Source organism: Artibeus jamaicensis, unplaced genomic scaffold (genome assembly GCF_021234435.1).
Source record: "Artibeus jamaicensis isolate MK-2021 breed Jamaican fruit bat unplaced genomic scaffold, CSHL_Jam_final contig_456, whole genome shotgun sequence".
In the NCBI taxonomy this organism is placed as follows: Eukaryota; Metazoa; Chordata; class Mammalia; order Chiroptera; family Phyllostomidae; genus Artibeus; species Artibeus jamaicensis.
The window spans coordinates 5,410,288-5,435,299 of record NW_026521839.1 but is presented as its reverse complement, the minus strand read 5'-3'; the positions used below and the strand labels follow the sequence as shown (position 1 = coordinate 5,435,299).

General features: G+C 33.8%; 1 protein-coding gene across 4 annotated transcripts in view; it reads left to right on the top strand.

The window, feature by feature from the left end:
• Nucleotides 1–25,012, top strand: part of ANKHD1 (ankyrin repeat and KH domain containing 1) — a 112,946-nt gene that overhangs the window by 17,817 nt on the left and 70,117 nt on the right. For all 4 annotated transcript variants that reach the window (XM_037147533.2, XM_037147534.2, XM_037147532.2 and 1 more), the window contains exons 2-9: nucleotides 4,988–5,141; nucleotides 10,281–10,437; nucleotides 11,747–11,894; nucleotides 12,584–12,731; nucleotides 14,609–14,842; nucleotides 17,102–17,196; nucleotides 23,525–23,762; nucleotides 23,990–24,181. In XM_037147533.2, coding sequence (XP_037003428.2) covers nucleotides 4,988–5,141; nucleotides 10,281–10,437; nucleotides 11,747–11,894; nucleotides 12,584–12,731; nucleotides 14,609–14,842; nucleotides 17,102–17,196; nucleotides 23,525–23,762; nucleotides 23,990–24,181 — 1,366 coding nt within the window. The remainder of the gene's footprint in view (nucleotides 1–4,987; nucleotides 5,142–10,280; nucleotides 10,438–11,746; nucleotides 11,895–12,583; nucleotides 12,732–14,608; nucleotides 14,843–17,101; nucleotides 17,197–23,524; nucleotides 23,763–23,989; nucleotides 24,182–25,012) is intronic.

Sequence of the window (25,012 nt, the reverse complement as noted above, 5' to 3'; positions counted from 1 at the left end):
AAACTAGCAATTACTATTACAGAAATATCGTCCTAGAGAAGGTAACAATTGGTTATTGACAAATACAGAGGTGAGAATTTTACTGTTATATGACTTAAAACATATTAATATTATTGAAAAATTTAAGTATAGCACTGCTTACTTATACTTGATATAAATTGGTTCTATAGGAGAAGCATGTTTTGGCCAAATCATAATTGGATTGATAAATGATTTTTCTAACTAGATGTTGGCCAGGGTGACTTTTTTCTTAAAGGTGGTAATAGCTGATTCTGTGGTTAATCTCCCCAGTAACTGTTGCCATCCAGTGGTTCATTTCTGAAATGTCAAGTGGGATATAAAAAAATAGGACAAAATGCTTTTTCCTGTTTTCCTTCACTCCTTTGTTTAAATTCTAGTTGAAGCGAAAACCATGCTTATTTTTTTAGAGAGGGAATGAAAAAGAAAAGCTTTTGAGAAGGAAGACAAAGTTTTTGCCTTAAGCATTTTAGAAGAGATTGCCTATAAGAGAAAAATAAGGTTTTTCTTGTTTGTTTGTTTTTTATGGGCCAGATTCTGTCTTGTCCTATTTCTTCCACCTTTTATTTTTCTACCTCATCAAAGATAGAAGAAAAATCTGCAGTGTTTGAGGCTTGAAATGAACTTTTCTGCCATTAGCAAAAGCAGTACCAATCTCAGTGGGGTATTTTGTGTCTGCTGCTGAGTGAAGCTGCTGGATAGAGATGTGCTATATAGCTGTATCACCAGGCAATAAGGAGACTTTCTGTGGTCCTTCATCTAAATGTAAGAAACTACGAGGGCTTTTTATATTCCTTTGCATAAACAAGACTAATTTCATTAGATATGTCATTCATTTGGAATTATACATTATAAAGACTTTTTGGTGCTATATCACCAAGCCTTTATTAAATGTACAGAATTAGTCTTATTTAATATTTTCATGTAGTTATAAATGGCTTCTATTTTGGCCAGCCAGGTATATTTTTAGGTAATGCTATTGCAATCTGAACTGCAAGAGTATGTTTCAGTGGATTTATCAGTAAGATATTTATGAACTGCCAAAAGCAATCCACAGTGTTCCCAAAGTAATAGGCATAACTGTATGTATTTTCTTATTGATTCCACATTGAATCAGGCTTTTAAAATTTTAGAGGAAAAAGGACAAAATAAGTGATAGAATTGAGCGCTTTTTGGCACATCTGATTGACACAAATGTGTTTAAATCATTTATGTGTTTTGTTGTATACGATAGTAACATCCTGGAAGCTTAAGGTTTTTCTTTTATAAGTGTTGTGGATATTTAAATTTTTTTTATCTTGTGGGTCAGAACTTAAATATAAAATGACTAAAACTACATTTGAAAATTTAAATGATCATCACAAGAAAAAAATGTAACTGTAAGGTGTTGGACATTAACTAAACATACTTTGATCATCATTTTGCAATATATAAATAATATAAAATCATTATGTTGTGTACCTTAAATTTTACAGTGTTAATGTCTGATATCTCAATAAAATTAGAAAAAATAAAATTAAAAATTCAAGTGAGTGTTGATTTATAAAGCATCATACTAGATTCTCAGTAAGTATCATTCTTCCAGTTTGAAAAGGCATAAAAGATAAACACTGTGGTGAGGGACAGATTAAGAGTTGTGATTACACAGAATTATATTCTAAAAGTTACACTTTCATAGTGTTTTATTATCTTCAAAAATTTTTTTTAACCTTATTTCATTTTTTCAATAGCACTGTAAGGTAGGTAACCACAGGTATTGTCTTTGTTTATTAAGGAAGAAATGGAATGTCAGAAAGGTTGAGTGATATGCCTGGTGGATCTAGCACTTGAAACTAATTCTCCTGATCTCTAGTTGCAATATTTATTCCATTATGCCTTGTGGTCTGATTGAAATGGATTAATAGGCACTCAGACATTGGAGAATTAAACTCAGTGAGTGGTCTTATGAATTGTAATCTTCAAAGAGGGTACAAGCCCTTTGAAACCAAGGGGTACATATCTGTTTTGTGTTTTTCTTCTGGACTTGATTGTTCCCAAGTACTTAGGAATGTGCTGTCTGTCCTACTGGTGGTGACCAGGTAGGCAATGAGCAGTCTATTACCTTTTACATGGTCTTTCTCAATCTCTCTGCAGCCATTCTTTCTAGCCTTAAGCCAGAGTTCTCTAAGTACCTTACATTTTTTTTAAAAGTTGAAATACAATTCACATACCATAAAATTTAACATTTTAAAGTGTATTATTCAGTGGTTTTTAGTACATTCACAAGGTTATGCAGCATTCACCACTATCTAATTCCAGACACTTTCATCATTCCAGAAAGAAACCTCAGACCTGTTACCAGTCACGCACATTCCTCCCTCCCTGACTCTTCAGGCAACCACGAATCTCCTTTCTGTCCTTAAGGATTTGCCTATGCTGGACCTTTCATGTACCTTTTTATTTTGGCATGTGTCAGCACTACTCCTTTTTATGGCTGAATAGTATTCCATTGTGTGGATATATCCCATTTTGTTTACCCAGTTACCTGTTGATGGACATTTAGGTTTCCATTTTTTGCCTATTATGCATGATGCATCAATGAACTTCTATGTACAAGTTTCTGTGTGAACATGTATATACATTTTTAATCCTCATATATGCATAGAAGTAGAATTGCTGTATTATATGGTAATTCTATGTTTAATAGTTGAAGAACTCTTAAACTGTTTCCCACAGTGGTGGCAACATTTATATTCCCACTAGGAATGTATGAAGAGGACCTTATGTTTTTGGAGAGTGGACCATTCATCATCTTCCAAATGCATCTTCAAGCCTATTTTGAATTTTATTCCCTTCCAACTCTACTGCTGTGTCCGACCATCTATTGAAATTCTATGCATCCTTTAAAGCCTAGCTCAAGTACTACTTGTGCAGTCTTCTTAGATTGCTGAGGCTAGAAGTGACTTTCTGCTAATATATATAGTTGTACCATGTATCTTTCTTTACATCTTCTGTAATAGTTGTTGGAATATTTGACTTATTTCTCCTACTACATTTTTGTGCTCTCATAGTGATTTGTGTAAAACAGGACTTCAGTAAATATTGAAGGAACAAAAGGGAGAGAATTAGAAATCCTTGACTTGGATTTTTAAAATATTACATGATACATATAATTTGTATTTGTCTTTATAGTAATATATATAAACATCGGGCTAGTGCTTTTTATAAAATAGAAGTGTTAACATCTAAACACCATGTTTAGTAAAAAAAAATCCCAGAATTTAGAATGATGGTTTTATCTCCTCACAACTGGCAGGTACATGTATCTGCAAACACCTACTGTCATGGACTTGCAACACGCTCTTTGTTGTACAGTTACCTTTCAATATCTTGACGACTAATAGTCTACATTTATCTATAGGCATGGGTCTAGAATGCCATCTTTCTAATTACATATTAAAGAAGCTATGTTGCCTTGCACTAAGTACATACAATACATAGTACATGGCTCAATGTTATTAGATCTGAAGTTAAAGATTTGTTTTGTAAAATTATGGTATACTAGATAATAAGTTACATCTAAATCATTTTAACTTTACTATCTTAATTAAGATCTTTATTTGGTGTTCATTTTGAAAGCTGATGACCAACTAGCTAAATATGCCAAATAATCTAGTCCAAATACTGTGGTCCTTTGTTTATAAATTTGTGAAGTAGTATTGCCTAGTGTTTAAGAGCACAGATTCTGTAGCTTAATGGCCTGGGTCTGGAACTTAGCTTTGCCAATTATTAGCTGTGTGACTTTGAAGAAGTACTTGACTTTTCTATTGCTGTTTTTCTATCTACAAAAAAAAGTTAACTCCCCCTCGTATATGTATTTATATATTATAAACATATATAGTTATATAAATTATATACTCATGGCTATATATGTGAGTACCCATGTACATGTTTACTTACATGTACATATATACTTTTAACAAAATAAAGACCATGCATCAGGTGGTTTTCACTTAGTTTTATGAATGCTTTCTCATGCCATTCAAGGTGCCTTAAAAATAGTGTATAATTACTGTATAATATATGAATGTATAGAATGTATTTATCAAATTCCCTATTGTAGTTTTTTCCTCTGAATTTTAGAATTTTAATTAACACTCTAGTAAACATCCTTGCATACTTTTGTTTGGCTTTCAGATAAATAAATTGTTTTAAGGATGGATTCCTTAAAATTGAATTACTAAGAGAAAGGGTATGAGCCATTTAAAGCATTTTGACACACATTTCCAAATTTCTTTCTAGAAGAGTTATGCATATTTTATTTAAGAACGTTTATTTAGATTTAACTTGATTTGAAATTAGAAGGTTGTATTTATTTTCATAATTTGATTTTGTTTATACCATTTATTCATTTCAGCGAATATGTATTGAATACCTACTATTTGCAAGGTATTTTTAGGCCCAGAGGATAGAGCAGTGAACAAACAGGTATGGTTCCTAATCTCATGGAGCTTTCTTGTCTGTAGGATTCCAGATATTTGATATTTGACAGTGGATTAAATGCTTTTTTTTTTTTAAGAATTAGAATTGAATAAATTAATTAGAAGCAAGGAAAAACTGTGCCTGAATGACTTATCTATGCTATCTAGTCTTTTTACTATGTAGTCCTATATACATCATCTTGGGGGCTATGTTTATATACTTGTTTCATTGAAAAAGTGCTGCTTTTCAGGCTCTGTGTTAGGCACAGAAGATACAGTTCTCTCTAAAAAACTTGAATTTGATGTGTCTATGTTACACCTCTAGTCAGATCTAAAGATAAGCATCTGGTTGGGAGGCTCCCTCAAAGTCCCTTTCTATTGCCCCATAGTTCTACAGTAATTTTTCTAGTTATATTTAAATTCCAAATCAGAAGTCATATTACCTTAAATGCAGTTATTCTCACAATGAGATCAGTTTCATGGATATTGCATCTTTAATTCATAAACAGGTTGAATCGTTTATTTTGGACCAAGAAGATCTGGATAACCCAGTGCTTAAAACAACATCAGAGATATTCTTATCAAGTACTGCAGAAGGAGCAGACTTACGCACTGTGGATCCAGAGACACAGGCACGACTAGAAGCATTGCTAGAAGCAGCAGGTACATAATTTTTTGTTATATCTTTAAAAGGCTAGATTGTTATACAAAGTTATACAAGATTACCCCCCAAATTTTATAACATTTTATGGAATTTAAAATCTCTATAAAAATTTCTAATTTTTTCCTAAAGCAAATGTTCACATTTTATATTTTAAAAATTGTTGGTTGAAAGTTTTCTATGAGTGATTTCTGGACTCCACACTAACATTTTTAAGGTATTCCATAATAAGCTAATTATCAAGGAAAACATATTACATTATAAAATAAAAATGTGAAAGAAACTTAGATCTTCAAATTATGAATCTTTTAACTGATATAGGGAATTCATGATTATTTATTTCTTCACTTTATATGTATGTATCTTATAATAGATTGGTATTTTTTACTTGGAAGACTTTAAATAAAAATTGAATGCAAAATTGGACCAGCCCTAGTCAGATATACCAAGCTATGTCATCTTGTTCTAAAGTAGCAGAAAATAAAAATGTGTGATAAGCATGCTTTCTCAAAGGTAATATATACTTATCACTATTTTATTTTATAACCTGCTCATTATTTGCTCCACAAAGTTTCCATTACATTGTAATGAAGATAAAATTACAATTTGTATTTTAACAAGGAAGTTAACTTTTTCTGATACTTGCATATTGCTTTTGAGATGTTTACTTTGTATGACATTTTCTTAAAATTTTACTTATTTAATATAAATATATGTGCACATTACACACACATAAGGATTTAATCTGGAAGAATGTACAGCTTATTTTACCTTTTTTTTTTTTTAGGTTTTTCAATTTAATTTTATTTATTTATTTTAGACAGAGGGGAAGGGAGGCAGAAAGGGAGAGAAACATCAATGTGTGGTTGTCTCTCATGCGCCCCCTACTGGGGACCTGACTTGGCCAGTAACCCAGGCTTGTCTGACTGGAAATCGAACTGGCGACCCTTTAGTTTGTAGGCTGGTGTGCAATCCACTGAGCCACATCAGCTAGGGCTACAGCTTATTTTAAAAAGTAGTGCCTAGATACTTGTTAGGTGGGCATAATGTATACCATAGGCCATGTTAAAGCTACTAAAATACAAAAAATACAAAATTCAAAGTTTTTAAAAGTATAGAAAATTTCATTCAGCTTCTTAGTACAGTCAGTTATAGAACAATGTGGGAAGTTAAGGGTGGTACCAACCCCCACACAGTAAAAAATCCACATTACTTTTGACTCCCCCAAAACTATCAGTATTTGTGGGGTTTGGTCCAGGACCCCTTGGAGATATGAAATCCATGGATGTTCAAGTTCCTTACATAAAATGTCATAGTACAGTGCATGCAGTTGGCCCTCCACATCTGTGGATACAAAACCCCAGGGATATGGAGCGTCAGCTGTTTATTGAAAACAATTTGCGTTTAAATGAACCCATGCAGTTTAAAACTGTGTTGTTTAAGGGTCAACTGTACTTTAATAAGCATCATATTAAAGATAGGTGTTTAGAAGAATCACAGCAGCCTTTTAACAATTTCATCTTGAAGGAAATAAAGAATGTTACATTTAACCAAATAATGACTGGGGGAAAAGTTGCAGCTAAAAGAAAATGAGTATTTCTACATTATTCTTGGAAAGCCATAGTATGTTGGGAATATATTTACTTAATACCAGCTTGTTATTCCCTTTATCCTGTTATGAAAAAGCATAGCTATGATTTTTAGCCGATTGATTTTTAGTCCATCTAATGTCTCTTTTTGGAATTGAGACTTAAAAATGTATTGAACAAAACATATAAGTATCCAGCAGTAGACTTTAATGTAGAGCAGGACTAGTAATTACTGAAAAAGGGTATTAATATCACATCAGTAATTACATTGGGTGTCCCTCCCTTTTAGTCTGATTTCTTGTGAGTCTCCTGATTGTGATTTAGGGATGTATACGATTTCTGAAACGGGAGTGTCATGGCCACCCTCTTTTTCTTTGTTCTTGCTTTGAAACCTTACATTTTGTTTAGAGCAGAAAGGAATGTGAAGAGAAGGCACTTCTCTTCAAATCTACTCCAGACTAATTTCCTTTCCTTCTGCAGACCAAGTTTGTTTGGTTTTTTAATATATTTTATTGATTATGCCATTACACCAAGTTTGTTTGTTTTTTTTTAATGGTACCAGGTAGTAGTACATCTTTGCCCTTTGATTTAGGCTGATACTTCAGACCTCTGATTAAGGGTTTTGGATTTCATTTCTCTCTCTCTCTCTGTCTCTCTCTTTTTTGGACACCTCATGATTTTCACTCAAGACTGGCTCTTTTCTGGTACAGTAAGCATTTTTCTTTTCCCATTTTTTCCTTTTGGTTCATGAAGATACCGTAGAATTGCTTATTTTTCATACCTTTATTATTAGAAAACCTTAAAAATCATGACTTTCTATCTATCATGAGGTGTCAGAAACTGTTGAATTTTTAAATTTTGTATATTTTGACAATTTAAACTCCAGACATTGTTGGATATAATATTTCATCCAGAGAAATTATCAGATGTATTTTAAGATGATATGCTCCTTCCTAAGCCCTATTGTAAGTCAGTTGTTTAATAAATAGTTTCTTTTTGTGCTTCAGTATTTTCATTTGCTTTTTGGACACTGTGTTGCACCTATAACAGTGGAGAGGAATTTTTAGATATATGTTTGTGTTTTTAATTATGAGAATATATTAGACATTAGTAGTCTCCTTAATTAAGGAAGGTAGAATTTTTGACCCTATTTTAACTGAAAGACTTAAGGTGAAGATATTTTTTTGAGATTCATAGGAAAATTGAAAATTGAGGCCATTTTAAGAATTTTTAAAAATTCTTTTCTAAATCATAAATGTAATGCATAGTATAAAATAGCTAAAGCAATATGCAATGTATTAAGTAGACTATAAAGCCTTCCCATTGTCAAGGTTGACATATATGTCAACATTTCCCTTGTGGTTGTTAAAGACATCTAAATGTTTGAACATACATAATTTTTTTAAAGTGAAGTAGGATCATTCTATACAAGATATAATTTTCTTGTTTTCAGTTAATTTGTTATGGGCATCTTTTTATAACATGTACATTGATCTTTTTTATTCTTTTAAAGGGTAAGGTAATAATTGTGTTGCTTGGAAACACCATAATTTATTTTACTAATTTTTTGAAAGGTATTTAGATTATTTGCAATTTTCCCATGCCACAAATAATGCTGTGGTTTACATATATCTATAATTTCTCTTACTTGTGTAAGTATCTTTACAGGAAAAATTCCTGGAAAGTGGTATCACTGGATCAGAGGATATTTGTGTTTCAAATTTTTAAAAAGATTTTATTTATTTACTTCTAGAGAGAGAGGAAGGGAGGGAGAAAGAGAGGGAGAGAAACATCAGTGTGTGAGAGATATATCAATGGGCTGCCTCTCTCACGTTCCCAACTAGGAACCCAGCCTGCAACCCACGCATGTGCCCTGACCGGGAATTGAACCAGAGACCATTAGGTTTGCAGGCCGGCACTCAATCCACTGAGCCACATGAGCCAGGGCTATATTTCAAATTTTGATAACTCTTGTCAAATTTGTCCCCCAAGTTTATACCAGTATACATTCCTATCAACAGTTTTTGAAAGGGCTTCACACCTCAGCCAGATTTTGTCCATTTCATTGTTTGCATTTATTTAACATTATCAGTAAATTGTATGGTAGCTGTTTATAAATGATGATATAAATTCATTGGGTGTTAATTTTTCCAGTTTTGCCTTAACTTTATTTATGGTGTCTTTATGCAGAAATTTTTACTGAAATTAAAAAATGATTAATATGATATTTACCACTTTTACTTCATGGCTTTTAGGATTTGGTCTCGTGCTTAGGAAAGCTCTCCCCCCATCCCCATGAGCATTAGAAAAATCCTACATGGTATAATAGTACTTTCCAGGGTTTTGTTTTGTTTTTTAATTCAGATTTTAAGTCTACCTGGTATTTATTTTTGTGAATGTTGTGAATTAGAGATTTTACTTAATTTTCAAGTGGTAGCCAATTCTGGACAGTGTTCATGAAATAAACCCTACTGTCTCTATTAACTTGAAACATCACCTTTATCACCTATATTGAACTCACAAATGATCTAGGATCTCTTGTTTTGGCCTCTATATCCTTGACATAATTATCTTTTTTCCCTGCAAGTGTTATACTGTTGTAATTTGTATAGCATCATGATGCTTTTTATATCTTATTGGACAAGTTTTCCCTTTTTTTATTTTTCAAATTTTTATTATTTATTTTTCTCATTTTCAGTAGTAACAGGCAGTGATATTGTCAACAAAATTTTCCGTTACACTAGTCACTGATGGCCTAACTGATTCTAGAGAACATGATTTGTTGGCAACTTGACTGCTTGACTGTGAGTTCTGTAAGGACAGAACTGCACCTTATTTCTTTATGTCTCCCTTTTGTCCAGCACATCATAAGCAAATAATGAATATTCAAAATAAGAATGAATTTACTGTAATTTACAATGTGGCCCTACAAGATGGTTCTAAGTGGCCATTTAGCCGAGTAAAAAAACTATTAGTTTGTTTGTGGTGATCTTACAGAATAGCCCCTTCATTACTACTGAAAACAGTTTAGACAAATATGACTCTACTAAAATCTCATGGTATGACTATATACTTTGAAAGAAATTTCATTTGCTAATATAGGCATCATTTCATTTACATTTTGAATACAAATTAATATTATTTGGCTTTTTTATTTTTTTATTTTTTTAACCGTAAAAAAATTATTTATGTATTTATCTTTAGAGAGGAAGGGAAGGAGAGAAGGAGAGAAACATCAATGTATGGTTGCCTCTCGTGAGTCCCCTGCTGGGAACTGGCCTGCAACCTAGGCATGTGCCCTGACTGGGAATCGAACTGGTGACCCTTTGCTTCACAGGCCCGTGCTCATTCCACTGAGCCACACCAGCCAGGGCTTATTTGGCATTTTGGCATTAGTGGCAAAATTGAAATCATCAGTCTAATAGTCTGTCAGCCTTATCTATGGAGACTATGCCATTTTTGCACTAGCTAATAATGTTTAGAAATATAATTACAATTTACACTTTTATGCTTTTCTTCCCCACACGTGTGATTGATTGACACACACCGAAGGAATTGGCAAATTGTCAACTGCTGATGGTAAGGCTTTTGCAGATCCTGAGGTGCTCCGAAGACTGACATCTTCAGTAAGTTGTGCGCTGGACGAGGCTGCTGCTGCACTGACACGAATGAAAGCTGAAAATGGCCACAATGCAGGACAGATAGACACGTATGTATTTAATGACATCTGCTGGATATTAGGTGTTTCCTTGAGTGGATTTGGGGGAAGTAGCAAATTTCAGTTAAATATATCTTTTAGAAGGGCTTATAACTTTAGGCAAATGGATATTATACAGGAAGGGCAAAGAAGGTTTACTGTGCCATTGTGATGTTCTTTTGAGTTAATAATACTATTGTAATGATCATAACCTGCATGTCTTTTTCCACACGAACAACTGTAAACCTACTTTCCCCACTCCTCTATTTTAAGTTGATAATAAATGTATTCATGATGTATGAATATAAAATTGGATATTGTATTTTTATTCTTATATTCCACCCATATTCATTGAACATCCTTATGGAATGTATTGTACTATAATAGAGTATGAGAAATCAAACTGAGTAAGACCTGGTTTCCATTTTTTAAAAAGTTACTTTTTCTAATAGAGGAGTAAACTCTCAACTGACTACTTGAATAATAATAAATAAAATGATTGGAAGTTGCTAAGAGAGTAAATCTTAAGAGTTCTCGTCACAACACAAAAACCCCACCTTTTTGTATTTGTGTGAGATGATGGATATTAACTAAATTTATTGTAGTCATTTAGTAATATATGTAAGTCAAGTCACCTTAAACTTGTACAGTGCTGGATACCAGTTATATATAGCTCAATAAAATTGGGGAACAAATAAATGAAATGGGTTGCTGATGCAATAATCTAGGTGCTTGCTACTCAAATATGGTCCATGTACTAGCAGAATCAGCATCACCTCCAAGCTTATTAGAAATGCAGAATTTTAGATCCCTACCTTGGGTCTACTGAATGAGAATCTGCATTTTAATAAGAAGCATGGGTGATTTGTATGCACATTAAATTTGAGATTCACTTCTTTTGTTAATCATTCTGCAATAAAATTTTTACTCAGATTTTCACCTACTGTTACCAAATAAAATTGTAAACCATTGGATTATATGCCAAATGCCTTTGGGAGTCATTACACTATTATAGTATGGTTTAAAAACTTCTGCATCTAATGCTTTAAAATTTTTTTTATTTAAAATATGATATGAAAATGTGTGTTTTAGGACATTTTAAAAGATAAAAATGACAGCTATTTCATATTCACTTATTCTGGCTTAGATGACATCCATGAATAAGTATTGCACACAAGATGCTCAGTAAATAAGATATTCATACAATTTTTTTACTAGATCATTATTTGTATGTGTGTGACTACTTACATTCAATATAATTTATTATCATAGGACCCTAAGTCTTGCTGTGTTTGTTAATTGTTGATGATTTTGTTTTCAGTCGCAGTCTGGCAGAAGCTTGTTCAGATGGGGATGTAAATGCTGTTCGTAAATTGTTAGATGAAGGCAGAAGTGTAAATGAACATACAGAAGAAGGAGAAAGCCTGCTGTGTTTGGCTTGCTCAGCAGGGTATTATGAATTGGCACAAGTAAGCAGAAATAATTTCTATCGATTAAAATTATGGGCAAAATAATTTGATGTTTTATTTTTATTTAATAAAAAATTATAATTAGAGGTAAGATCTTTCCCTCTTGGCTTTAGGTAAAATAGAAACTGACACATAATTAATTTGTTGCCTGTACATGCAACTAAGCATGGTCCGTTTTTATGCTACTTATGCAAAACTAGTACTAATGAGTAAAAACATAGAAATAATAATAGTATTTTAAATTTGTCTTTAAAATAATACACAGCTATAATAGAAAGAAATGATTTGTTTTTATTTTGCCAGATTACCCCAATTAATTTTTTTTCTTCTGTTAGAGCAATGTTGGTAAATAACCATGTGTTTATCAGTTTCTATCTTGTGAGTGTAGTCTTGCTGTGATACTAGATAATCCCAAGCATAACACAAATTCTTTCACAGGAGCAGTTTCAGTTTCATAATAGGATGGCAAATGTGATTATGTACTTAAAGATTAATATGTAATGATTGTAAAATATAGCATCTAAACTTGGTATTTTGAACAATGAACACTGGTATATTTTCACAAAGATGATTTCTTATTTTTCCTCATTCCCCAATATAAAAGAATATCTTCCCATATATAGTATATTCTCTAGAAATACTATTAATAGTAAGAATTGATCACTTCTCTGTGTGTATGTGTTCTAAAGGTATTGCTTGCTATGCATGCTGATGTTGAAGATCGAGGGACTAAAGGAGACATAACTCCGCTAATGGCAGCATCCAGTGGAGGTTATTTAGATATTGTGAAACTGTTACTTCTTCATGATGCAAATGTCAACTCCCAGTCTGCAACAGGTATATAGAAAATGATGTATGAGGGGAACTAAATGGTAATGAAAAAAATACAATAAAAAATTATAAATTAAGGAAAAAAAGAAAATGATGTTTGATTTTGAGGAAAATAAATTGATATAATTAGTTATAACCTGAGAGATAAAAATTTGATTCCTAGGGAAAATTTGTTGTAAACCAACAGAAAAATATTATCCCTTGTTTAGAATCTTTGAGTAAAAATTAAATTAATTTGATCTCTTCAAAAGTCCTTAAATCATACTTAGATTCTATTTGGTAAGAGTGACAGCTTTTTGGTACAGGATGAATTTTTTTCCCACAACAATATACATTGTGTAAAGAGGCAAAATTATGAATTATATTTCTTATAATTTCTTTTTCTTTTTTAAAAAGATTTTATTTTTGTAGAGAGGAGAGGAACATTAATCAGTTACCTCTTGCATGTCCCCAACTGGGGATCTGGCCCACAACCCAGGCATGTGCCCTGCCTGGGAATCAGTCTGGTGCCCTTTTAGTTCGCAGGCTGGTACTCAGTCCACTAACTCACACCAGCCAGGGCTCCTGTAATTTATTTCATTTAAATGTAGCTTCCTTGACTTTTGATTATAGATTAGCCTGAGAGTATTTACCCTATAAGGTTTTTCATGTCAAGTGTACTGAATGCATTTACTGTTAAGATAATGTATGAAAGCTACTCTAGTAAGGACTACTACTCTTATTTATTTATGCATCCCAGGGTCCTAGATAGGAAAAGCATTGATCATATGTCTTGAGTTATAGGTACAGTTTTAGCAGTGAGATTCCTTGGATTTAGTGAGACAACGTAATGGAAGCCCATCAGTGTTCCATGCCATTAAGTAAATGTAGCCTAGTTTATCTTTAAAATGACCAAGACTTTTCAATAAGAGATATTAGGTCATTTTGCTCACCATTTTGTCTTACTTGTAGCAGTATTAATACACATAAAGTCTGAGATGGTTAAGTGGTTGAAACTGAACAAATTGGGTTCTGAAATGATCATTTTCTCGCTGAACCTTTAAAATAATCTTCTCTAGTGTCATTCTCTTGCTTGGATGGTTAAAGCACCCGCTTTAATAAAAATCCTCAAAACAAAATTAGGAAAGAAATAATTGTCAAACTAAGAGATAATGACCTTTTAAAGAAATTTTTATTTTGAAGGAGTTATGCTGAGGGGAATTTATATCTGTCTTATTAGGCCATATAAATACAGGTGGAAGATATGTTTCAGAAATACCTGGAACAGTGAATTGTCTTATGAATAAATCTGTAAATAAAGGAGAGGTAACAGAAAATGAAGGAATGAGTATATATAGAAAGAAAATTAGGTGTTTCTAAGTTGTACAGTGTTAAAAGAAAAAGGAGTAATTTTAAATGGTATATTAGAATATATTTTTACTTATTTTTGGAAAGAGGGGAAGGGAGGGAGAAAGAGAGAGAGAGAAACACCAGTGTGTGAGAGAAACATCCATTGGTTGTCTCTCACATGTCTCTACCTGGGTACCTGGCCTGCAACCCAGGCATGTTCCCTGACTGGGAATTGAACCAACAGCCTTTCAGTTCGCAAGCCAGTGCTTAATCCACTGAACCACACCAGCCAGGGCTTATATATTAGAATATTTTAGAGAAAAATATGTTGAAAGAGATTTTTCAAGATGTTACATAATCTCAAGCTAAGGAAATGTGAAGAGATGTAAATAGGTTTGGTTAATAAGTCTTTTAATTAGTAAGAAAATTCAAATCATGCTTCTAACCAATACAAAAAAAAACCTTGAGATGATAATTGTTTATGTAAGAGGAGTAGTATAATCATAATTGTATTCATTCTGTCATAATTTTGTATTTCTTTTGTTCTTTGTTAGGAAACACTGCATTAACTTATGCCTGTGCTGGCGGATTTGTTGACATTGTGAAAGTGCTGCTTAACGAAGGTGCAAATATAGAAGATCATAATGAAAATGGACATACCCCCTTAATGGAAGCAGCCAGTGCAGGTCATGTGGAAGTTGCAAGAGTTCTTCTAGATCATGGGGCAGGCATCAACACTCATTCTAATGAATTCAAAGAAAGTGCTCTTACACTTGCATGCTACAAAGGTACTCTATATATGTATGATTATTTAGGGATTTTTAAAGTAACAACTTTGAATATTTGAGTATTGATATTTGAATTATTTTTATATTGCTTATACATTCTTTGTACTATAAAATTACTTAGCTTATATAGAAAGTTTATTTTAGCCTATATTTCCTGAAGTATAGCTTCACAATATACATGTATTTATTATTTTAATTCAGATTTATTCAATTAGCTATGAAGTCAACTAACTCTTAGCACAGATTTAGAGGATTTTCATTCTTTAATGGCTTTTGTTTTATACGATTTTTCCAGCCTTTATTTAAAACAATAGGACACACTTATATAATAATCACACTTGATAGAGAAAACCCGAAAAACAGAGAAAAAAGAAAATTTTAAAATGACATGTAATGCTACCATCTAAAGATTTAAAAAGCATGTAAACAGTATTTTAGTGTATTTACTTCCAGTGTATTTTTAAAGTATATTTATAAGCAAATATATATAGACACAGGCATACCTCGGAAATATTGCGAGTTCAGTTTCAGAGAGCCGCAGTAAAGCAGTCTCGCAATAAAGCAAGCTGTAATCTTTTTGCAGGTGGAGGGTCTTGCCTTTAATTTGTAAAAAATGCAGCATCTGTGAAGCGCAATAAGACGAGGTATGCCTGTATTTTTAAATTAAACAATCATACTCTAACACTTTTATAGTCTGCTTATTTTATTTAGCAGTACATTATGAACATTCTGTCATCTCAGTGTTTTTGTAACACAACATTTGATGGTTACAGAGAATTTCACTATTACTGTTGCATTTAGTAGTGGGTTTGGCTGTAAGACCTAAATTAAGAATGATCTGAACAAAAGATAAGCCTTTTCTCTTTAAACAAGTCCAAGGGTAGGCTGTCGACGACTAGTATGGCAATTCCATTGTTATCTAGATCTCAGCATTCACCACCCTAGTATGGTAGTGTTTTTCTGCTTCACCACCCTAGTATGTGGTTTCTGTTCTCAAGGTTACCAAGATGGTAGCTATGGCCCCAGCAATACATGTTCTAGAAAGGAGGCAGAGGGTAAGGGCAAAATGGGGAGTACCTTTCAATTTAGTAAGCTACCTTTAAGAAGTATTTTCCTAGAAGTTCTGCCTTAAAGCTAGATCCCATTTACATGTCATTGGCTACACATAGCAACAAGGGAGTCTGGGAAATGAGGTCTTTTAGTCAAGCAAGTTGCCACTCAGATAAAATCAGAGTTCTTTTATTAGGGAACATTGAGAGAATGGATATTGAGTAGGAGGAAACTAGCAGTCTCTGCCAAAGACATCAATCGGATGCACCATAATTGCCTATTGTTGGACACGTGAATTGTTCCCAGTTTTTCACTATTTTTAAAAGCACTGTGATAACATCCTTGTGCAGACATCTTTGCCTAATCTCTGATTATTTCCTTAGGATAAATTCCTGGAAGTGGAATTGCTGGGTCAAAGGGTATGGACATTTTTAAGGCTTTTGATACATATTGCCAAATTGCCTTCTAGAAAGGTTGAGCCAATTTACACTCCCACCAGCAGTGTTTGAGAGTGCCCTTTATCCCACCCTACACCCTCACCAACACTGGGTATTATCATTCTTTTTAATATTTGCCATTTTGATAGTAAAAAAATGGTGTGTCATTTTAATTTGCATTTGTTTAATAGGAAGGTTTGATACTTTTTCATCACTTTCATACTCATTGGCATTTCTTTTTTGAATTACCATTTTATGTCCTTCATCCATTTTTCTACTGCAGTGTTTGTCTTTTTTATTGACTTTTAAGACTTTTTATATATTAAATGTATCAGGAGGGTTAAAATTATTTTGATGGAGTTTTCTGTGCCTTTTCGTTGCCACAGTGAGTTTATGGTTGTTATTTTAAAGCTGTTTTTCTGAGAAATGTTTCAAACATAATTTACTTGGCATTCTATTTGATTTCAGTGTTTTGATTTGATAGTTGATATAGATGAAATCAAAGAATAAGTATTATTGCTTTTCTTAACTTGAATTATGTGCTTTAGACTAATTCAATCTTTAAAGCCTAGACACCTTGCTGAGGGCCTGCCTGCTTATTATTTTGGATTGGCTTTGTAAAACTGTCATTTATTTATTGAATGCAAAATAAGTTCTCTTAAAATTGTATAGACATCTGAAAGAAAAAGAGTCCCCATTTTAATTCTTATGTGTTAAATCGATACTCTGTTCTTTAGCAATACAGTTTTAAAATTTCTGTTCTTTTTTGAAGGCCATTTGGATATGGTTCGCTTTCTACTTGATGCTGGTGCAGATCAAGAGCACAAAACAGATGAGATGCACACGGCCTTAATGGAGGCTTGCATGGTAATTCTAAATTGCACTCACTTGAGATTTTTTTGCGAAAAACTCATATGCGTTTAAATCTTTAAGGATTAATATATTTTTGGAAAAATACTATGACATCAGATTTTGAAAATTTTGTGCAATACTAGAGAGGGAAAGGGAAATATTTAATATTATGTTTAAGTTTTGATAGTAAGTCTTTCAATGTAGGAAACAGTATGGAAGGTGGCCTTGGCTATGTCATTTCTATCGTTTTCATCTCATGAGTACACTTATTTATTCCCATTAAAAAATATATTTTATTTATTTATTTTTAGAGAGAGGGGAAGGGAAGGAGAAAGAGAGGGAGAGGAACATTGATGTGAGAGAGAAACATTGATCCGTTGCCTCTATACTCCAACCGGGAACCGAGCCTGCAACCCAGGGAATCGAACCAGTCACCTTTCACTTTGCAGAATGTCCCCCAACCAACTGAGCCACACTGGCCCAGGGCCAATTTTTTTAATTTGGTAAAATGTACAACATAAAATTTACCACCTTAATCATTTTTAAGTGTATAGTCATTGGTACCAAATACATTCATAGTGTTTGCAACCATCACTACCATCCATCGTCATGGCTGTTTTCATTTTGTAAAACCCACTCTATGCTTGTTGAGTAACAACTTCCCATTCCTTGCTGCCCCCAACCACTAGCAATCACCATTCTACTTTCTGTCTATGATTTTGACTACTGTAAGTACCTCACGTGAGTGGAATCATACACTATTTTTCTTTTTGTGATTGGCTTAGTTCACTTAGTGTAATGTTCTGAAGGTTCATTCATGTTGAGGCATGTGTCAGAATTTCCTTCTCTTTTTAAGGCTGCATAATACTTCATTGTATGCGTATATCACATTTTGCTTATCTATTCATTTATTGGTGGACACTTGGGTTTCTTCTATGCTTTCACTATTCTGAGTAATGCTGCTATGAACATAAGTGTACAAATGTCTGTTCAAGTCCCTGTTTTCAGTTCTTTTGGGTGATCATATGGTAATTCGATTAATTTTTGGAGGAACCACTACCATACTGTTTTCCACAGTGGTGGTACCATTTTACATTCTCACCAACACTGCACAAGGGTTCCAGTTTCTCCATCCTCATTAGGCACTGGCCCTATTTTCTGTTTTTCTTTTTGTGCATCCTAATGATTGTGAGGCGGTATGTCATAATTTTGATTTGCATTTTCCTAATGATTAACATTCTGGAGCATCTTTGCATGTTCTTATTGGTTACTTGTGTATCTTTGGAGAAATGTCTGCTCAGATCCTTTGCCAATTCTTGAATCAGGTTGTTTTATTATTTATTTATTTAATTTTAATTCTTTAATTATTTTTTCTTTTTTTAAATATATTTTATTGATTGATTATGCCATTACAGTTCTATTTCCCCCTTCATTCCCCTCCATCCTGCACCTTCCCACCCCCATTATTCCCCCCCCTTTAGTTTATGACCATGTCTCTCAAGTTCTTTAGATTCTATTTCTCATACTATTCTTGCCTCCCCCCTATCTATTTTCTACCTACTGTCTATGCTACTTATTTTCTGTACCTTCTCCCCCCTTCTCCTTCTCCCACTCCCCTGTTGGCTAACCCTCCATGTGATCTTCATTTCTATGTTCCTGCTCCTGATCTAGCTGTCCTCTTAATTCGCTTTTGTTTTAGGTGTGGTTGTTAATAACTGTGAGTTTGCTGTCCTTTCACTGTTCATCTTTTTTATATTCTTTTTCTTAGGTAAGTCCCTTTAACATTTCATATAATAAGGGCTTGCTTGGTGGTGATGAACTCCTTGAATTTGATCTTATCTGAGAAGCACTTTATCTGTCCTTCCATTCTAAAGGAAAACTGTGCTGGATAGATCAATCTTGGATGTAGGTCTTTGGATTTCATGACTTGGAATACTTCTTTCCAGCCCCTTCTTGCCTGTAAGGTCTCTTTTGAGAAATCCGCTGACAGTCTGATGGGAACTGCTTTGTAGGTGACTGTCTCCTTATCTCTTGCTGCTTCTAGGATTCTCTCCTTCATTTTAATCTTGGCTAATGTAATGATGATGTGCCTTGCTGTGTTCCTTCTTGGGTCCAACTTCTTTGGGACTCTCTGAGCTTCCTGGATTTCCTGGAAGTCTATTTCCTTTGCCAGATTGGGGAAGTTCTCCTTTATTATTTGTTCAAATAAGTTTTCGACTGGTGGTTGTTATTCTTCCCCTTCTGGTACCCCTATAATTCGAATGTCGGAACGTTTAAAAGAATTCCTGAAGGTTTCTAAGCCTCTCTTCATTTTTTTGAATTTTTGTTTCTTCATCCTTTTCTGTTTGGTCATTTTTTTCCTCTTTCTGGTCCACTCCTTTGATTTGAGTCCTAGTTTCCTTTCCATCACTATTGGTTTCCTGTGCATTTCCATTCATTTCAATTAGTTTAGCCTTCATATGTTCCTCTAATTTGTGACTAAAATCAACCAGTTCAGTGAGCATCCTGATCACCAGTGCATCTGAAAGTTTGGCTATTTCTTCATCACTTAGATTTATCAGCTCTGGGGCTCTGAGTTGTTCTTGAGCCACGTTTTGATCTGTTCATGCCTTTTAGGTATGAGGAGCGGAGCCTTAGGTGTTCACCAGGGAGGGACCACCCAGGTCGCTGGTTTGTGATGCTATATATGGGGGCAGGTCAGAGAGGTGCAATGGCGGTCCCCTCTGCTGCTTCCCGCCACTGGGGCCCAGATGGTCTCTCTCACCACTCACTCCTTCACCAGTTAATCTGCGCGCAAATGTGTGAGCGTGGTCAGCCCTCAGTGAGATGACTGCCTTGTGCCCTCAGTGGGTCTGCCCGCTTCTCCACACCTGGGATCTGCCCATAGCTGCTGGCGCACCTGGGTCATACCACCCCGGTTGGTCCGGTGGGTCTTTACTGCCCGCCCCGGATCTGCTGCTGGCTCTGCCCCTTTTACTGGTTTGGCTGAAGGGTTTGTTGTTGTCAGACTTCTGTGTAGTTCAATTTTCTGTAGTTTGGCTGCATTTTTGTTGCTAAAACTTTGTTGTTTTTAAACTTGGTTGTACGAGAAGGTGCAGTGCTTCCACCTACACCTCCATCTTGGTGGAAGTCTAGGTTGTTTTATATTGTTGAATTTTAGGAGTCTATATTTTGGATGCTAATCAGTTATCAGATAAAAATGTACAAATTTTTTTCCTGTTATGTTGGTTGCCTTCTTACTCTATTAGTGTCCTTTCATGCACCAAAGTTTTTTAATTTTTTGACTTTAAATAATTTTTTATTTTTTAATTACAGTTGACATACAATATTATATTAATTTTGGGTATACAACTCTGTAATTAGACATTATATAACTTCCTAAGTTATCCCAATAAATCTAGTATCCATCTGACACTATACATAGTTTTTAGAATATTATTGGCTATATTTCCTATGTTGTACTTTACATCCCTGTGACTGTTGTGTAGCTACCAATTTGCACTTCTTAATCCCTTCACCTTTTTCACCCACTTTCCCCTATGGTGAGGATTTTTAAAAAATACATACTTTTTGCATTTTGGAGTTTTGTTGTTTGGTGCATACACATTTTTAGAATTTCTGTATCTTCTTCATGAATTAACTCTTTTATTATGTTATAAAGTCTTTCTGTCTCTGGTAATTTTCTTTGTTCTGAGGCCTCGTCTAATATGAAAAACTACTCCTGCTTCCTTTTTATTAATGTTTACCAAATTAATATTTTTATTCTTTTTTCAAACTTTGAAATGTTTGATATGCCTGTATCATTATACTGGAGTTTCTTAATTGGTTTGTTTAGACCATTTGCATTTAAATATATAAATGTCGATGTGGTGTTTCAGTATTGTTCTATACTGAAATTTATTTTTTAGGCATTTTCTTCATTTTTTAATCTATTTTTGTAATTTATCATTAGCAGTTATTTTGAAGTCCTTTTTTGCTAACTCCTATCTTTGGCTGAGTTCTGGGACTATTTTTATTGGTTATTTTATATCTTGATAATTAGTCTTTTTTTCCTGCCTCCTACCTTTTCAATATTCTGTATTATCTTTGCCTGTTTCTGAGACTGTTAACTTTTGTTCTAGCAGGCACATTACCAGTGGATCTCTCTGATCCTATTGGGGCTTAATTCCAGCTTTACTCTTAATCCCAATTCCTTATTCTTTGATTGTAGACTAAGGGACTTTAGGTTCTTTTCTTCTTTATGGCCTTCTATTTCACCTCATAGCCTCAAATATTCAGCAATGTTTTTTTCATTGTGCCTGAGTCTGAACTCCCAGTTTCCGGCTTTGCTTTTTCTTTTTTTAAAGATTTTGTTTGTTTGTTTGTTTGTTTATTTATAGAGAGGGGAAAAGAGGGAGAAGGAGAGGGAGACATCCACATGTGGTTGCTTCTCTTGCACCCCCTCCTGGGCCCCTGGCCCAAAACCCAGGCATGTGCCATGACTGAGAATTGAATCGGCAACCCCTTGGTTTGCAGGCTGGCACTCAATCCACTGAGCCACATCAGCCAAGGCCCAGTGTCCCAGGAGCCATTCTTCACTAGGCACCCTGGAGTCTCGTCCTTGATGTGTTAACTCAGAAGATGCCCAAGTATCTGAGGATGATTTTACATAACTTTTTGAGAATCCTTCTCTATGTCTTCTTTTTCTTAGGTATCCTGCCTATAGTCCTTAAATCCCAAGTATTTTGGTTGCCTTGTGTTCTGGCTTTGTTTCCTTTGCCCAAAGAGATGTTCACTTTCTTTCTTTCTTTTGGCTCTGTTTCCTCTGTCCAGGGTTTGAAAGATGCCCAAAAAGCTGGAATGAATGTAGAGTTTGTCTCATTGCTTCCTTCTTTCCGGGATTATAACCCTAACCTCTAGCTTGGTTACTGTCTGGTGACTCCCATTGCTTTAATTTTTTTTCTAATTTTTACAGTTATTTGTGATAGGAGAGTAAGTCCAATACCAGCTACTGTGTTGTGGCTGAGACAGAAGTCTTAGAATTAAAAAAAAATCTAATAGTAATATTAGATTTTTAAGAGTGAGCTATTTACTTGTTTTCCTTTTGACAAAATTAATATTGTTCATTAATACAAAAAGTAATTAGTACAGTCTCTCTTAATGTATGTACTCAAGATATGTTAGCAGAATCCAAAAAGAATCTTCAAAAATTCAAGTAAATTCAAGCAAAACAATTTATTGGGATCCTTGGGGAGCTAGGTACACTAGTAGTTCCTTGATCTGTGAACACTTATAAATCCTAATTTTCTTTTCAGTTAGAATTGTTTTTTAAACACCAAATATCTCAATATAGTAATTTGGTTAAAATATATTTTCTTTTACATTTATTTGAAGAATTAGTAAAACTAAAATTTTAACGTGAAGTCACCTGTCTTTGGCATTGTGTCAAAAATGATTAAAGTAAAGCTAGGCTGGTTATTTAAGTATAATGAAACTTTGATGGATGCTGAAATCCGACATTAATTAAAATTGCTTTAATTAATTCCTTAATGAAAGCATTGCCCAACCTTATAAAACACTGTTTTTGTACTCAGTCCTTACTTTTCATTAGCAATGTGTTGGTCATTTTTAAAGTATTGAGCAACACAGTATTTCCACAATGAGAGTTAAGGTCTACATAAATTTTTTAATTAAAGAATTTGAAACTAACAAAGGGTATTTATAGTGATAGAGGTATAGAATGGATACCCTCTAAGAGAATATTTTAGGTAATTGCTTTACTAAGATACTTATTTATTCATTTTTGTAAAATTCTTTGCCTCATTGCAACAACCTAGTTAGTGATAAGAAAAAATATAGGGTAGTTTAAGTCCATAGGGGTTTACCTTGGTAACATAATCCCAAGTGGTAATGACCTCACAGAATTTGTTGTTATTTTTTGCCAAGTCTTTGTTTCTTAAATAGATCTAACACAGTTTCCACACTAAAACATGACAGCTAAATTTGAGGATATAGCTATATTTGACCTGGCAGTATAAACATTATTTTGAGGTACTGTCGACTATCAATTTAATAGTTTTTTTGAATTTCAGAGAAGATAGAAATTCAAAATTATTTGTAATTGTAACTGTATATCACAAGTATGATTCTTTAGGAAAATTTTGGGCCTGCTTGAAAGTAAGGTAAAATAATTTTAATGGACTTTTGATAAGACATCTGAAATTGCTCAGTTAGGCATGATAATGTATATGCATCTAAGCTGCATCTTTTTTTCTATATTTCCTCAATCTCTTGCTTCTCTTTTCTCACTTTAAAAATCTCCAAAAAATTTCCTTCCTCTTGCTTTACTTCTGAAAATCTACAGGATGGACATGTAGAGGTAGCGCGTTTGCTTTTGGATAGTGGTGCTCAAGTGAACATGCCTGCAGATTCATTCGAGTCTCCGTTGACACTAGCTGCCTGTGGAGGACATGTCGAATTGGCAGCTCTACTTATTGAAAGGGGAGCAAATCTTGAAGAAGTTAATGATGAAGGATACACTCCGTTGATGGAAGCTGCTCGGGAAGGACACGAGGAGATGGTGGCACTACTTTTAGCACAAGGTAAAGTGGTTTTACTTCTTTGATTAAAATACAAATTTCTTTTGGATGTTTTGTGTTAGTATCAATGAAATTTTCTATAACTAAAAATTTTTTTGCATCTATGGTAAATTATCAACACCCCGGAAGGAACTCCAGAAGCAGAGAAGATAGAGATATCATTATTCAGAACGATTAACATCTTTTTCATAAGTCTTTTATAGTTTTATCTAATTTTATGTTCTCCCCAGGAGCAAATATAAATGCCCAGACAGAAGAAACCCAAGAAACTGCCCTGACCTTGGCTTGCTGTGGAGGCTTTTCTGAGGTTGCAGACTTCCTGATCAAGGCGGGGGCTGATATAGAACTTGGCTGCTCCACACCTTTAATGGAAGCTTCTCAGGAGGGACACCTGGAGTTGGTTAAATATTTATTGGCTGCCGGTATGTGGCTTTAAAAAATGCCTTTTAGAAAAAACTTTTTATATTGCTTTCATAACTTTAACAATTAACCTTAACTTTTTCATTTCTACAAAGTTGAAGGGCAGCTGTGCTGCAATTTAACTGCTCTTCTTAGGCTCCTAAATCTCCAAAAATGGCATTTTTAAAAAGGTTTCTTATTATTAATGTTTGCTTGGTGACCATAGGCTTCTCACTGACTTTCTCCACTGAATGCTTTTATGGCTTCTGGGAGGGAGAGAGACTAACTCTAGTCCCTCTGCTAATAACGGGAGGTGGGGATGCCATAATGGAGATCATAATTTCATGTCTCTAAACCCATTCATTTCTTGACATTTCTGAATCTGCACATGAACACACACACTTACAAAAAAGAACAAGTGGGAGTTTTATATTTTTGGCAAAAGTACTTTTAAAATAAATTGTGGTTTATACATCGTTAAGCAATAATAATAGAACAGAGTAAGAATATACCAAATGAATTGATTAAGGTAGATGTAAAACTTTATATATCATTTAGAAATAAGATAAAATAACTTTTTTATCCACATCTGATATATTGCTTAAAACTATGTAAAGGAAAATGAGATATTTGGCAAAACCTGATTAATACTTTTTCAGCTTTTTCTGTTTACATTAATTTGAACACTGCCCAGCCTCAAATTTTTTTAAGTACAATAGAAATAATTTTGTAATCCAGATGGTTAATAGTTCAGATGGTTGTTTAGATTTTGAATTAATGCAAAACTAACCACTGAATTGACCTTCCTTCCCTGACTCAAATACTGTTAATCACTATAGCTACTGTATGCATCA